Source organism: Sorex araneus, chromosome 5 (assembly GCF_027595985.1).
Source record: "Sorex araneus isolate mSorAra2 chromosome 5, mSorAra2.pri, whole genome shotgun sequence".
Taxonomy (NCBI): Eukaryota; Metazoa; Chordata; class Mammalia; order Eulipotyphla; family Soricidae; genus Sorex; species Sorex araneus.
The window spans coordinates 4,036,709-4,049,602 of record NC_073306.1 but is presented as its reverse complement, the minus strand read 5'-3'; the positions used below and the strand labels follow the sequence as shown (position 1 = coordinate 4,049,602).

Sequence of the window (12,894 nt, the reverse complement as noted above, 5' to 3'; positions counted from 1 at the left end):
GATTCCCAGCATCCCATATGGTCCCCTGAGCACCACCAGGGATGATTCCTGAGTGCAGAGCCAGGAGTGACCCCTGAGCATCGCTGGGTGTGACCCAAAAAGTGAAAAAAAAAAAAAAAAAAGGTACTGGGGCCAGAGACGAGCGCAAGCATTAAGGTGCTGCCTGCACACGGCCAGCCCGGGTCCCATGCCTGAGCACAGGGCCAGGAGTCAGCCCTGAGTACCCCCAGGTGTGGCCCAACACTCCCCCCAAAAAAGGCATTTCAATTATAAAAAATTTTTCTCCAAAACTTATTTATATTCTTTCAAAATATTTTCTGATTCCTCTTGGCAATTTTTGTTGTTGCTTTTGCGCATAGTGTACTGTTTAACGTCTAAAAACCTGCAAATTTCTGCAGCATTTTTCTGCTAATGAAACTTATAAAAAATGTTCCCACGTGAAATTGACCATACTGGACGCAGGAGCTCAAACCCAGGTTGTCTGCTCGCAAGGCAGATGCCCTACCCGCTGCACTACCACTCTGGCCCTTGACAAAATTTAAAAACAAAACAAAAAGTTCATGGGCCAGAACAGTAGTACAGTGAGTAGGGCACCTGCCTTGGGCACGGACATCTCAGCTTTCATCCCTGGCACCTCCTGGGGTCCCCTAAGCCCTACCAGGCCTGACTGCCGAGTGAAGAGCCAGGAGCAAGCCCTGAGCACGGCCAGGCACGGCCCCAAAACAAGAAGGAAACAAATCCGCAGAAACAGGGAAGGAAGGAAAGAAGAGAGGGAGAGAGAAATCGAGGGAGGGAGGGAGGGAGGGAGGGAGGGAGAGAGGAAGAAAGGAAGGAAGGAAGAAAGGGAGGAAGGAAGGAAGGAAGGAAGGAAGGAAGGAAGGAAGGAAGGAAGGAAGGAAGGAAGGAAGGAAGGAAGGAAGGAAGGAAGAAGGGAGGGAAGGAAGGAAGGAAGGAAGGAAGGAAGGAAGGAAGGAAGGAAGGAAGGAAGGAAGGAAGGAAGGAAGGAAGGAAGGAAGGAAGGAAGGAAGGAAGGAAGGAAGGTTGAGAGACTGAGGGGGAGTGCCTGCCAGAGACACCGTAGGAGGGGGCGGGAGGGACGTGAGGACGCTGGTACATCAGAGGTGGGAATCCTACACTGAGGAGGGGTGGGTGTTGGAACACAGCAAGTCTGCAACCTGACCGTGAACAGTTTTGTAACTTTGTATCTCACAGTGATCAATTAAGAAAAGGGGAAAAAACCTAACTCATATAAAAGGAATCATGTGGGGCTGGAGCAATAGCACAGCGGATAGGGCGTTTGCCTTGCATGCAGCCGACCGGGGTTCGATTCCCAGCATCCCATATGGTCCCCTGAGCACGGCCAGGGGTAATTCCTGAGTGCAGAGCCAGGAGTAACCCCTGTGCATCGCCAGGTGTGACCCAAAAAGCAAAAATAAAAAAATAAAAGGAATCATGTGATCTCACACACACACACACACACACACACACACACACACACACACACACACACACACACACACACACACACACCACCCCCCACCATCTTCTGTGTGACTTCTTTCCATCAGAGACAGGTTTCGGGCTTATCTAAACCGTGGCTGTTCTGCTTGTTCACTTCCCGTTGCTGAACTGGAGCCTCTGTTTGGACAGGTCACACTTTGTTTACCCATTCCCGAGACGATGAGCACTTGAGCTGTTCTCAGCGACGGGCTGCTCCCAGCGGGGAGGCGGGTCGCGGCACCCTTTGCGCGCTGTCGATACCCTACACAGGCCCAGGGGAAGTGCTTTAACATGCAAGAAGCTGGCAAGCTCTTATCTGAAGTACTGATGCCACCTTCGCTGCGGCCCCAGCAGGAGAGCAGGCGGCTGTTCACGCCACACCAGGCCGTGTTCCCCACAGCGGAGGGAGCCGCGTGACTCGCATCTGCATCTCCCGCTGACAGCGAGCGGCTTCTCATGAGCTCATCGGCAATACTTCACGGCTCGCTGAATGTTTTCTTTGTTAAAATATCTGTTCAAATCCTTTTCATCTCTTCCCTTTGAACTACTGAGTTGGAAGAATTCTTTGCACATAATCCTTCACAAATACATGATTTGCAATTTTTTAAAAAAAGGATATACACATTAAAAAAAAAGTATGATTTATAAAGCCAGCCCCAATATCACAATGATAATTATAAAGAGTTGCTTAAAAAAACCTGCTTGCAGGGGCTGGAGCAACAGCAGAGCAGGTAGGGTATTTGCCTTGCACGAGGCCAACCCAGGTTCAATTCCCAGCATCCCATAAGGTCCCCTGAGCACTACCAGGAGTAATTCCTGAGTGCAGAGCCAGAAGGAACCCCTGAGCACTGCCAGCTGTGACCCAAAAAAGCAAAAAAACAAAAAAAAAAAGCCGCCTGCCTACAACCCAGTTGTTCTAGTTACAGGACATGCCAGGACCTCTGACTGTGCTTACGCGCCACTCCAGGCCAGCCTGCAGTATCGTGCTGGCGGGGAGGGATTTTTACAAGACATCAAGGATCGCAGCCGAGCTCTTTTTTGTCCAGAAGCTTCCATGGGATGGCCGGATCCGCCAAGTCAGGTGATTCTTCCCAGAAGTCACTGATTCTGGCGCGTTTCCTCATTATTTGTTCACCCTCCCCCACCCAGGACCGCTTCCCGGCTCCTTTCTTCAGCCAAAAAAGAGACAGTTGTGCTGACTTTATTCAAATCAGAATAAACTGAATATCATGACTTGAAGACAAAGCAAGGCCAGCAGTTGTACGTGTTGAAAACATCACCGTGTCCCGACCATACACCCACCAACGCAGACAGGAAGCGGGACAGACCAAGAGCAGAAGCAGGAGAGGGACTGGGGCAGAGGTCAGGGGAGGGCCCACAGCGACAGTGGGGGGCAGGAGGGAAGCTGGGGACGCCGGAGAGAAGTGGACACTGGTGAAGGGACTGACGCTGGAACATGTGTACACCCGAGACTCAATCACAAGTAACTGCAATTCTGTAATTCAATTTAAAAACAAAACTCAAAAATACACCTCACACCACCCCCGCCAACACACACACACAAATTACATATCATCCCTCCCCTTCCCTCTGGAAGCCACAAACAATCAAGACTCAAACACAGACATCACCGCCTCCCACTCTTGGGAAGACGGGAAAATCCCTGCAGCAATCTGCAGGAGGGAGGCTGCGCGCACGTAACGCCCAAACCCACGTCCCCTTAGCAGACACAGCCTGGCAAGAACGCTGCCACGCTCTGGGTAGTCGAGTTGCACTGTGGGTTTATCTGTGTAAGAATATCTTCTGAGCACTGGAGAGCTGAGTGACAACCCCCTTTGGATAGCAAAGGGACCAAATTCCTATTCACACAAATTTTTTGGTTCTGAGGCCTACTGGTGCTCAAAAGTTACTCCCATCGGGGCTGGAGCAATAGCACAGCGGGGTAGGGCGTTTGCCTGGCATGCGGCTGACCCAGGTTCAATTCCCAGCATCCCATATGGTCCCCTGAGCACCGCCAGGGGTGACTCCTGAGTGCAGAGCTAGGAGTAACCCCCGTGCATCGCCAGGTGTGACCCAAATACCAAAAAAAAAAAAAAAAAAAGTTACTCCCATCTCAGTGCTCTGGGGAAGCATATGGAATAGGGAACAGACCCCAGGGCCTCCCACACTCTAAGCACTGAGTACTGAGCACAACTGGGTGTGACCCCAAAAATAAAGTATCTTCACGGACGCTGATCAAAGGCTTGAAGTGACCAGAGGGACACATGGAAAAACTGAAATGAGGAACTCCAAGCCTGGGGGCCAAAGAGACGGGACAGCAGGTAGGACAGCGCAGCTGACCCCCATATGGTCCCCCAAGCATCTCCACAGTGAGTCAGGAGTAACCCGGAGCACCACCAGGTGTGGCCCCACGGGAACCCCCACGGATTCACTGACACAATGTCTCAAACGCTTCGTGCAACCTGGCAGATGATGAAAGGTCAAGGCCGAGCACCCACTGCGCCCCCCTCAGAGAGCACTGTGCGGCCCTGCTGCGGGCGGGGGCAACTAGAAAATGTGTGGGCGGAAGCGGCTAGAACAAAGAGCCCAGGGGCTGGAGGGCACTTTCCTTGCATGTGACGGACCCAGGTTCGATCCCCGGCACCCCTAGGGTCCCCCAAGCACCGCCAGGGGTAATTTGAGTGTAGAGCCAGAGGTAACCCCTATCAACAGGTGTGGTCCCCTGCTCAAAAAAAAAAAATGAAGGAAGGAAGAAAAGAAGGAAAGACAGAAAGAGAAAAAGTAGAGGGAGAGAGGGGAGAGAGAGAGAGGGAGAGAAAGGAGGAGGGAGAGAGAGGTAGAGGCGGAGAAAAGAGAGAGGAGAGGGGGAGAGAGAAGGAAAGGGGGAGTGAGGGAGAGGAAGATGGGGGAAGAAAGAGAAGGAGAGACAGACGGAGGGGAAGAGAGGGAGGGGGAGGGAGAAAGGGGGGAGAGAGGAAGATGAGGGAGGGGGAAGGAGAGAGAGGGAGAGAGGGAGGGGGAGGGAGGGAGCTCGCACTCCCATCTGTGAGGAGCCCCGGGAGAGGACCTCAGGACGGGCTGGGGAACAGGAGCTGGAGCTTGAATGGAGAGGGCAGGAGAGGCAGGAGAGGGCAGGGAAGGGCAGGGGAGGGTAGGAGAGGCAGGGGAGGGCAGGGGAGGGCAGGGGAGGGCAGGGGAGGGCAGGAGAGGGCAGGGGAGGGCAGGGGAGGGCAGGAGAGGGCAGGAGAGGACAGGGGAGGGCAGGGGAGGGCAGGAGAGGGCAGGGGAGGGCAGGGGAGGGTAGGAGAGGCAGGAGAGGACAGGAGAGGACAGGGGAGGGCAGGGGAGGGCAGGGGAGGGCAGGGGAGGGCAGGGGAGGGCAGGGGAGGGCAGGAGAGGACAGGGGAGGGCAGGGGAGGGCAGGAGAGGGCAGGGGAGGGCAGGGGAGGGCAGGAGAGGACAGGGGAGGGCAGGGGAGGGCAGGAGAGGACAAGGGAGGGCAAGGGAGGGCAGGGGAGGGCAGGGGAGGGCAGGAGAGGGCAGGAGAGGGCAGGAGAGGGCAAGGGAAGGCAGGGGAGGGCAGGCGACTGGACGTAAGGCCCAAGTGCAGGCAGGCGGGCATCAGGGGAAAGGGAAAGAGGCCACCACCAAGCGGAGGGGAGGGGAGAGCTGAAAACTGGGGGGGGGGGAGGGAAGAGGGAGAAGCCACGGCAAGGAGGCTGCACCGGCACGCGGCTCCTCCCGGAAGCTCAGCTGCGAAGGGTGCAGCCACGGGCGGGCAGGGGAGGAAACGGATGGGGCTGGGGGGTGGGGGGCCTCCCAGGCAGGATCCCCCCTCTGGACGCTGCGAACCGGAAGGGCTGGAGGCAAGGCTCCAGGTGGCCGGGAGGGGGGCAGCGCCTGGGGCAGAGCCAAAACTGCACGGCCGCTTCCAGAGGGGCCTGGGGCCGGCTGCTCCTCCAGGAACTAGGAGGGTCGAGGAGGAGGCGGGCGGGGGAGTCTGGAGCCTCAGGGGGTCCGGGTGGAGCCTGAGGCAGGGCAGGGCGCGGGCTCTGGGTTCCTGCCATCCCGCCGCAGGGGTGAGAGCAGAGCAGCCCAGAGCAGGGGCGCCAAGTGGAAACACCGCCCCGCGCCTGTCGCAGACAGCCCGGCAGGGACGGCCCTGCTCCAGTGTCCGCAGGAAAAGTGACTCCGAGGACGGATTTTCTAAGGGTGTGAATGACTGTCACCACCGCCCGCGTCCCGCGTTCTCGGGGGCTGTCAGGAGTCACTGCACCCAGCAGTGGCCCCTCCCGGGCAGGGCAGGCCGGGAAGCCGTCACCAGAGGCTCTGCTCGCCCTGAAAGGGTCACCCGCGGTAACATCAGCAGAACAAGTTTCCCCTCGATTCGCCACTCGCGAGCGAGACAGAAGCGCAGGGGAGGAAACGATCCCGTACCCTAGTGATCGAGACTCACCAAGCCCCGGGTACTGACTTGGCCTCCAACCCCGGCGCCATCCCCGCCCCCCACCGAAAGTGCCCCAGAAGCCGCTCACCTGCAGCGCCGATGGGGGAGGTAGCTGGGGTCATGTTCTGGACGTTGAGGCCGAGGCTCTGCGAAGGCCCCGTGGCGGACGCAGCCAGCGGCGGGCCTGGGGGGTTCTCCCTCTGGGGAGACGTGAGCGGGGTGGTCGGCTGGGACGTCTGCCCCCCGGCAAGCCGTGCCAGGCGCCTCCGTCGGATCTACGGCAGAAGGGGGAGAGGCACGTTAGGGCACTCGCCGCCGGGCAAACACGGTCTCGCGGCCCGGCCGGGCGGGCGGCCGCACAGAGGACCCCCGAGGCCAGCGCGGATGGAAGGCTGCAGAGGGCGCCGTGGACGAGGCCTCTGGCTCCCCGCACCTTCCTGTCGTCAGACACACTAACGCTTGTTCCTAACACATCTGGCATCACCTGGGACCAAGCACCATTTCACAATCTTTATTTTTTTCCCCCGTTTTCGGTCACACCCAGCAGTGCTCAGGGCTCAGTCCTGGCTCTGCGCTCAGGGATCGCTCGGGGATGGGACGCCGGGGGTCGAACCCAGGCAAGGCGAGCTGGACTACTGCTCCAGCCCCGAACGCTTCTGTTTGTTTCGGGCCACGCCAGCGATGCTCAGGAGCGGCTCGGGCGACGCCAGGCCCTGCCCGCTGCACTGTCACTCCCGCCCCCACAGCCCACTAGCACGGAGAGAAACACGAGTGACACGGAGACACAGCCTCGCCGTGTCTTTCTGGAACACACGGCTCCGTTTCTTGGCTTTTCTCTGGGGGCGGCCACACCCAGCACTGCCGAGGGCTCCTCCCGCGCCGTGCTGGGGGGCCATCGTGTGCCAGGAACGGAATCCGGGCGTCCCCGCAGGCCAGGCTCGCACCCCAGCCGGCGGAGCCATCTCTGGCCCCTGATCAGAGGTTCTCCAGGGTGGGGGAGCAGGGGATTTGCTTTTTAAATACAATCTGTGACTTCTTCCCGACAGTCACATCCCTCCGTGCCCAGGTGACCACAAACACACCCAGCAGACCTCAGACATGTCACATTTCAAAAGCAAGTGTCCAGCTAGGAGCAGCCAAAAACTCTCGGGGGCCTCCCACTGGCCTGGGAGTGAGAACCCACATAGACTCAAGCCCCCAGCCAGATTCTTAGTGTGTGTGTGTGAGAGAGAGAGAGGTGTGCATGTGTGTGCGTGTCTGTGTGAGTGAAGAGGTATGTGTGTGAGGTGTGTGTGTATGTGTGTGAGGTGGGAGTGTATGAGGTTGTTGTGGGCAAGGTGTGGGTGTGTGAGATATATGTGTGTGAGGCAAGTATGGTGTGTGAGAAGAGGTGTGTGTGCGATGTGTGTGTGAAGTAAATGTGTGAGGTGGGGGGGGTGTGAAAAGTGTATATGAGGTGTGGGTGTGAAAGGTGTATATGTGAGGTGTGTGTGGTATGTGAGGAGTCTGTGGGGAGTGTGCTAGAAAGTGTGTGTGTGAGAGGTGGGTGTGTGAGATGGATGTGTGTATGAGGTGTGTGTGAGGTGTGTATATAAGAGATATGTGTGAGGTGTGTGAAGAGGGGGGTGTGAGAGAGGTGTGTGCGTGAATGGTGGATGTGGGTGTGAGGTGGATATGGGTGTATGTGTATGAGAGGTACGAGTGTGTGAGGTGTAAGAGGTATGTGTGTGAGGTAGGTGTGGGTGTGAGAGGTGTGTATGTGTGAAGTGTGTGTGTGAGGTGTATGCGTGTGAGGTCTGTGTATGGTGGATGTATCTATGGTGGGTACAGTGTGAGATGTGTGTGAGGTGTATGGTGCGTGTGGTGTCAGGTGTGTGTGAAGAGTGTATGTGAGGTGGGTGGGTGAGTGTGAGGTGTGTGGTGCGTGTGGTGTGAGGGATGTGTGTATGAGATGTGTGCCTGAGGTATGTATGAGGTGTGTGTGCGAGATATGTGATGTGTGTGGTATAAGGTGTGTGTGTGAGGTGTGTGCTTGAGGGGTGGTGTGTTTGAGGTGTGTGTCTGAGGTGTATGTCAGTTGTGAGGTGTATGCTTGAGGTGTGTGTGAGGTGTGTGTGGTATAAGGTGTGTGTATGAGGTGTGTGAGGTATCTGCTTAAGGTGTATGCCTGTGGTGTGTGCTTGAGGTGTGTGTTGTGAGGTGTGTGTGATATAAGGTGTGTGTGTGTGAGATGTGTGTTTGAGGTGTGTGCTTGAGGTGTGTGAGGTATGTGCCTGAGGTGTATGTATGAGGTGTGTGGTGTGTGTGTGGTATAAGCTGTGCGGAACGGGGGGTGAGGGGTATGTGTGAGGTCTGTGAGGTGTGTGCTTGTCGTGTGTGCTTGAGATATGTGTGTGAGGTGTGTGTGGTATAAGGGGGGTGTGTGTGTGTGTGTGTGAGAGGGATGTGTGCTTGAGGTGTGTGTGTGAGGTGTGTGTGTGTAGTGTGTGCTTGAGGTGTATGTGTGAGGTGTGTGATATAAGCTATGTGTGTAAGGGGTGTGTGTGTGGGGTGTGTGTGTGAGGTGTGTATGTGAGGTGTGTGTGTGAGGTATGTGCATGCGAGGTGTGAGGTGTGTGTGGTGTGAGTTAGTGTGGAGTGTGTGTGTGAGGGGTGGGTGCCCATGCACGCACACACAGAAGCAAACCTCCCATGGGTGCAGACCCCAATGACCCCTGACCCCAAGGGAGCCCAGCAGCTGGGGCTCCTGAGGGGAGCCGACAGAGCAGCGGCGGCAGCGTGGTGGCCACTAGCCCTCTGCACCAGGAGTGAGGACGACGGCCAAGGCAAAGGGGCACGGCGGGCGAGTGTCACGCAGGCCGTCAGCTCCTCGCCCGGCCCCGTCTCTCCACCCGTCTCTCCACCGTCTCCCCACCCGCCTCCCAGAGCCAAGGTACCCGGTTAGGCAGGTCAGACCCTGCAGCGGCGGGCAGGGCCCGGCTGTGGAGGGACCAGAGCAATGGGCAGTGGGGAGGCCCTGGCCTCGCACACAGCTGGCCCAGGTCTGATTCCCAGCGACCCCAAGTGATCCCTGAGCACAGAGCCAGGAGCAACCCCTGTGGTCCGAAAACCAAAACCTAAATAAGCAAACGCACAAACCCGGGTGCAGGCTGCGCTGGGGCACTCTGGGCGCCGTGAGTCAGCGCCTGCCCCCTCGCCCTGGCCGCAGGGGCATCAATCACGCCCGTTTCAGACGGAGCAAACTGAGGCAGCCGTGAGCCATCTGCCCAGCTAAGGGGCAGCGCTGGGGGAACCCCCACAACCCCCTCCAGAATCTGTTCTCCCAGAGAACCAGCGCCGGAGGCCCAACGGCGCCGTCTCTGGCCACAGCAGCTGAGACCACCCGACAGCGGAGGCTCACAGGGCGGAAGGCAGCCCCCCCACTCCGCCCGCACCCCCCACCCCATCTTTAGCTTTTTTTGTTTTGTTTTGCTCAGGGGTTAGTCCCGGCAGTGCTCAGGGGACCCTATGGGGTGCCAGGGACTGAACCCAGGTTAGCCGTGTGCAAGGCAAACGCCCTCCCCACTGTCCTATCACTCTGCACCCCCCCTCCCGTCCCCCCGCAGCTCCTTAAAGCGACCACTTTCCCCGTTTCCTGCCCCCGCTCCAGCAGTGCCGCGAAAACCCCCACGCGGGGAATACTCCGCTGACCCCCACACGGGGAATACTCCGCTGACCCCCACCACAGGAAACACTCCGCTGTCCCCCACACGGGGAATACTCCACTGACCCCCACCACGGGGAATACTCCGCTGACCCCCACCACGGGAAATACTCCGCTGACCCCCACGCAGGAAACACTCCGCTGACCCCCACACGGGACATAATCCACTGACCCCCACGCGGGAAACACTCCGCTGCTGCTGTGAGGCCCAGCGGGACGGTACCGGGGCGTGAGGGACCGCCCGTGCACGCGGCTGACCCTGGCACAACATACCGTCCCCCCAGCCCTGCCCGGAGCGACCTCTGAATTCTGCAGGGGGTGGCCTGACCCCCACCCCAAAAGACCAGAACATGCACGGAGCCGAAACTTCACTGCGGGCACGAGCAGCATCATTCGCTCAGGCAAGGCGCCCCCTCCCCTCCCGGCCCGACACCCAGACTCTGTGGGACACACCCAGGCCTCAGGCCAGTTCCCCACTCGAAGTGAGCACTGTGGGAGTCACCCCCGAGCACCCAGGCGGGAGCATTGCCGGCTGTGGTCCAAAAACAGAAAAGCAACCGCGCCAAACCCAACGGACTGAAGAACCGAGACTGGGCCCGAGAGCGAGAGAGGGGTGAGCGCGGGCCAAGGCGGGCCCTGCCGGCACCAGGCGGGCCCAAGTCGGCCGGAACTTCGGGTCCCTGAGCACCCCCGAGAGTGAGCCCTGAGGGCCAGGGCTGTGGGTGCGAGGCTGCCTTGCCCAAGGCCAACCCTGGTTCAACCCCCGGCACTCCAGAGGGACCTGGCGATGCCAAGGGCAAACCCTGAGCATCACCAGCCAAGACCCCTCTCCTCGCCCTCCCTGAGGAACCGAGAGGCAGGGTGGGCCCGGAAGGAGCGACAGGGAGACCAGCCACGACCCCGTGGCCCTCAGCAGAGGGCGCTGTCCGGACAGGACGGTCCCCGCAGGAAGCCACCTCCCTCTGACCACAAACACAACAGGAGACAGAAACACAGAAACAGCCCCAACACGCCAAGACACGACTCAAGCTTTCCTTCTGGGCTCCCTCCACTTCACAGGAAGCACAGAATCCTTTTTTAAGTTCTTTTATTTGACTTTTATTTTGTTTTTCAGCCACACCTAACTGTGCTCGGGGTCACTCCTGGCTCTGCACTCAGAGATCACTCCTGGAGGGGCTCGGGGAACCATAAGGGGTGCCGGGTATCGAACCCGGACTCGGTTGCGTGAAAGGCCAACGCCCTCCCTGCCATACTATCCCTCCAGCCTCTTTTCAATTCTTTTTAAAATGAATTTTCTCAAATGTCCAAGAGAAAGCACCCAACAGATAAAAGGGCTATTTTAAAAAATCAGTTTATCAATTTCTGTCCTAAAAATTAAAATTAAAAAAAAAATCAACGTTATCAATTTCTATTTTAAACCACAATTCAACCGCGCACACGCTGGCTACGGTCATATTCCTAGAGTATCTCATCTGTTTTGGTTATTTCACAACTGACACGAAAACTGGGTTTTCCCCAAATTGTTCTTTCCCGATATAACACTTCCTACCCTCACGTTCCTGGGGAACTGAAATAGATTCAAAACAGCTTCTGTTCCAAACAGAAAGGGCCGCGCTCGGCCACCGCGGGGCCGGCACAGCACGGGCCAAGCTGGTTTATTTTTAGCAGCTGGTGGAGAGGAATAAACCCACAAGGCATTGTTTCAAATTTAGTGACGAGCTCACTCCATCAGGGCATCCTACTTTTCTACCCAAAAAGACATAAATAAGTTCAGTGAAAAGAAAAACGTTTTCAAGTATTTACCCTGGCCTGGTCTCAGGCCCAGAGCCTTGACTCGGATGCGTCCTGTTGGGCCTACCCTCTGGCGATAGCGCCGGGGTGACCGGGCCGGAGGCGGGACCGGCCTCCATGGCCTCCCAGGCCAACAACAGAAGCCCCAAATAAGCGCGTTTAAAGGAGGCCAGCACAGCCGCACCCCAAACTCACCAGCTTCCTTTCTCGCTTGTTTTCGGGGTCAGACCCGGGGGTGCTCAGAGCTTCCTCTGGCTCTGCGCTCAGGGGTGAGTCCTGGCGGGGCTCAGGGGACAAACCCCGGGTCAGCTGTGAGGCCGCGTGCTCCCCGCTGGTCAGCCAGCTTCCTTCCGAAAATTTACACTTTTAAACTTATTTTCCCTCAAAAGTCCTGGAGGTCCTGCCATTTCCACAGCCATCCCGAGCGCCCCTCCCACGCCCCTCTCTTTGCCGCTGCTGCAGCAGCATACGGGGGTCCACACGCTTGGGGTGTAGGATCACGGGGGCGGAGGGGCAGGGGGACTCGGCAGTGTGGGGTGGTGCTGGGGCTCAGGAGAGGCCGAAGGCTCCGGAGGCAGAGGCTCTAACCACTGAGCCACAGGAGTGGCCCCTCGATACACCACACTCAGTCACAGGACACACATGAGGCCAAAAATGAGAAACTTTTCCCCTCCAGCGTCACTGCTGTGGGCCAAGGAGCTGGCACAGTGTGGCAGGAGCTAGTGGGATGCCGGGGTCCGACCCAGGGGCCGCAGGCAGTGACTTCGCCTCCCGCCAAAGACCTCACCAAACCCAGACACGCCTCACCGCCTCTCCCGGCCAGGTCAGGCCCAGGCTCGGAGGGGGCACGGCCGTCCCGGCTGCCCACAGCCCCTGGCTCCTCCAAGCGGCTAAATGCGGGACCAAGAGCCACACCTGACCCGGTTGGCGCTTCCCGGGGCCACTCCCGCGTGCCTGGCGCGAATGTTCAGGACCCGGCAGGCTGGGATGCTTCTTTCCCTGACACAGAGAAGGACCCGGAACCCAAAGGTGAAGTGACCTGCTCGGGGTGACGCGGCTGCAAGCGAAAGCAGAGACTTCCCAGCACTGGACAAAAGGGGCCTCGCCACACGGGAAGCCACGAGGGGCAGCGATGCCGCCGGAGGAGTCCTCCGGGGTGCAGAACATTCCGGGGGAGAGATCGCGGGCACTGACCCTGAGGCCCTATGCGCCCAGAACTAGTACGGCAGCTGGTGGGGGGGAGGGGATAAAGTGGCTCCCAGCATGTCCCAACAGCCTGGCATGGGCACGGTGCCAGGAGGGCTGCCCCAGAGACCTGGACAGGACGCCAAAGTCACCATCCGTGGCTGTGCGCTGAAACGGGGCCCCGGGAAAGGACATCAGCAAAGGACAAGGCCTCAGGGACAGCGGGGGAGACCTGAAAGCGTCAGATGCAAGAACAACGCTGGAGCCC

The 12,894-nt window shown here is 58.3% G+C and overlaps 1 protein-coding gene across 1 annotated transcript in view; it reads right to left on the bottom strand.

Moving 5' to 3' along the window:
* Positions 1 to 12,894, bottom strand: part of UBE4B (ubiquitination factor E4B) — an 87,155-nt gene that overhangs the window by 56,158 nt on the left and 18,103 nt on the right. The window contains exon 2 of the mRNA XM_055138596.1: positions 6,036 to 6,222. Coding sequence (XP_054994571.1) covers positions 6,036 to 6,222 — 187 coding nt within the window. The remainder of the gene's footprint in view (positions 1 to 6,035; positions 6,223 to 12,894) is intronic.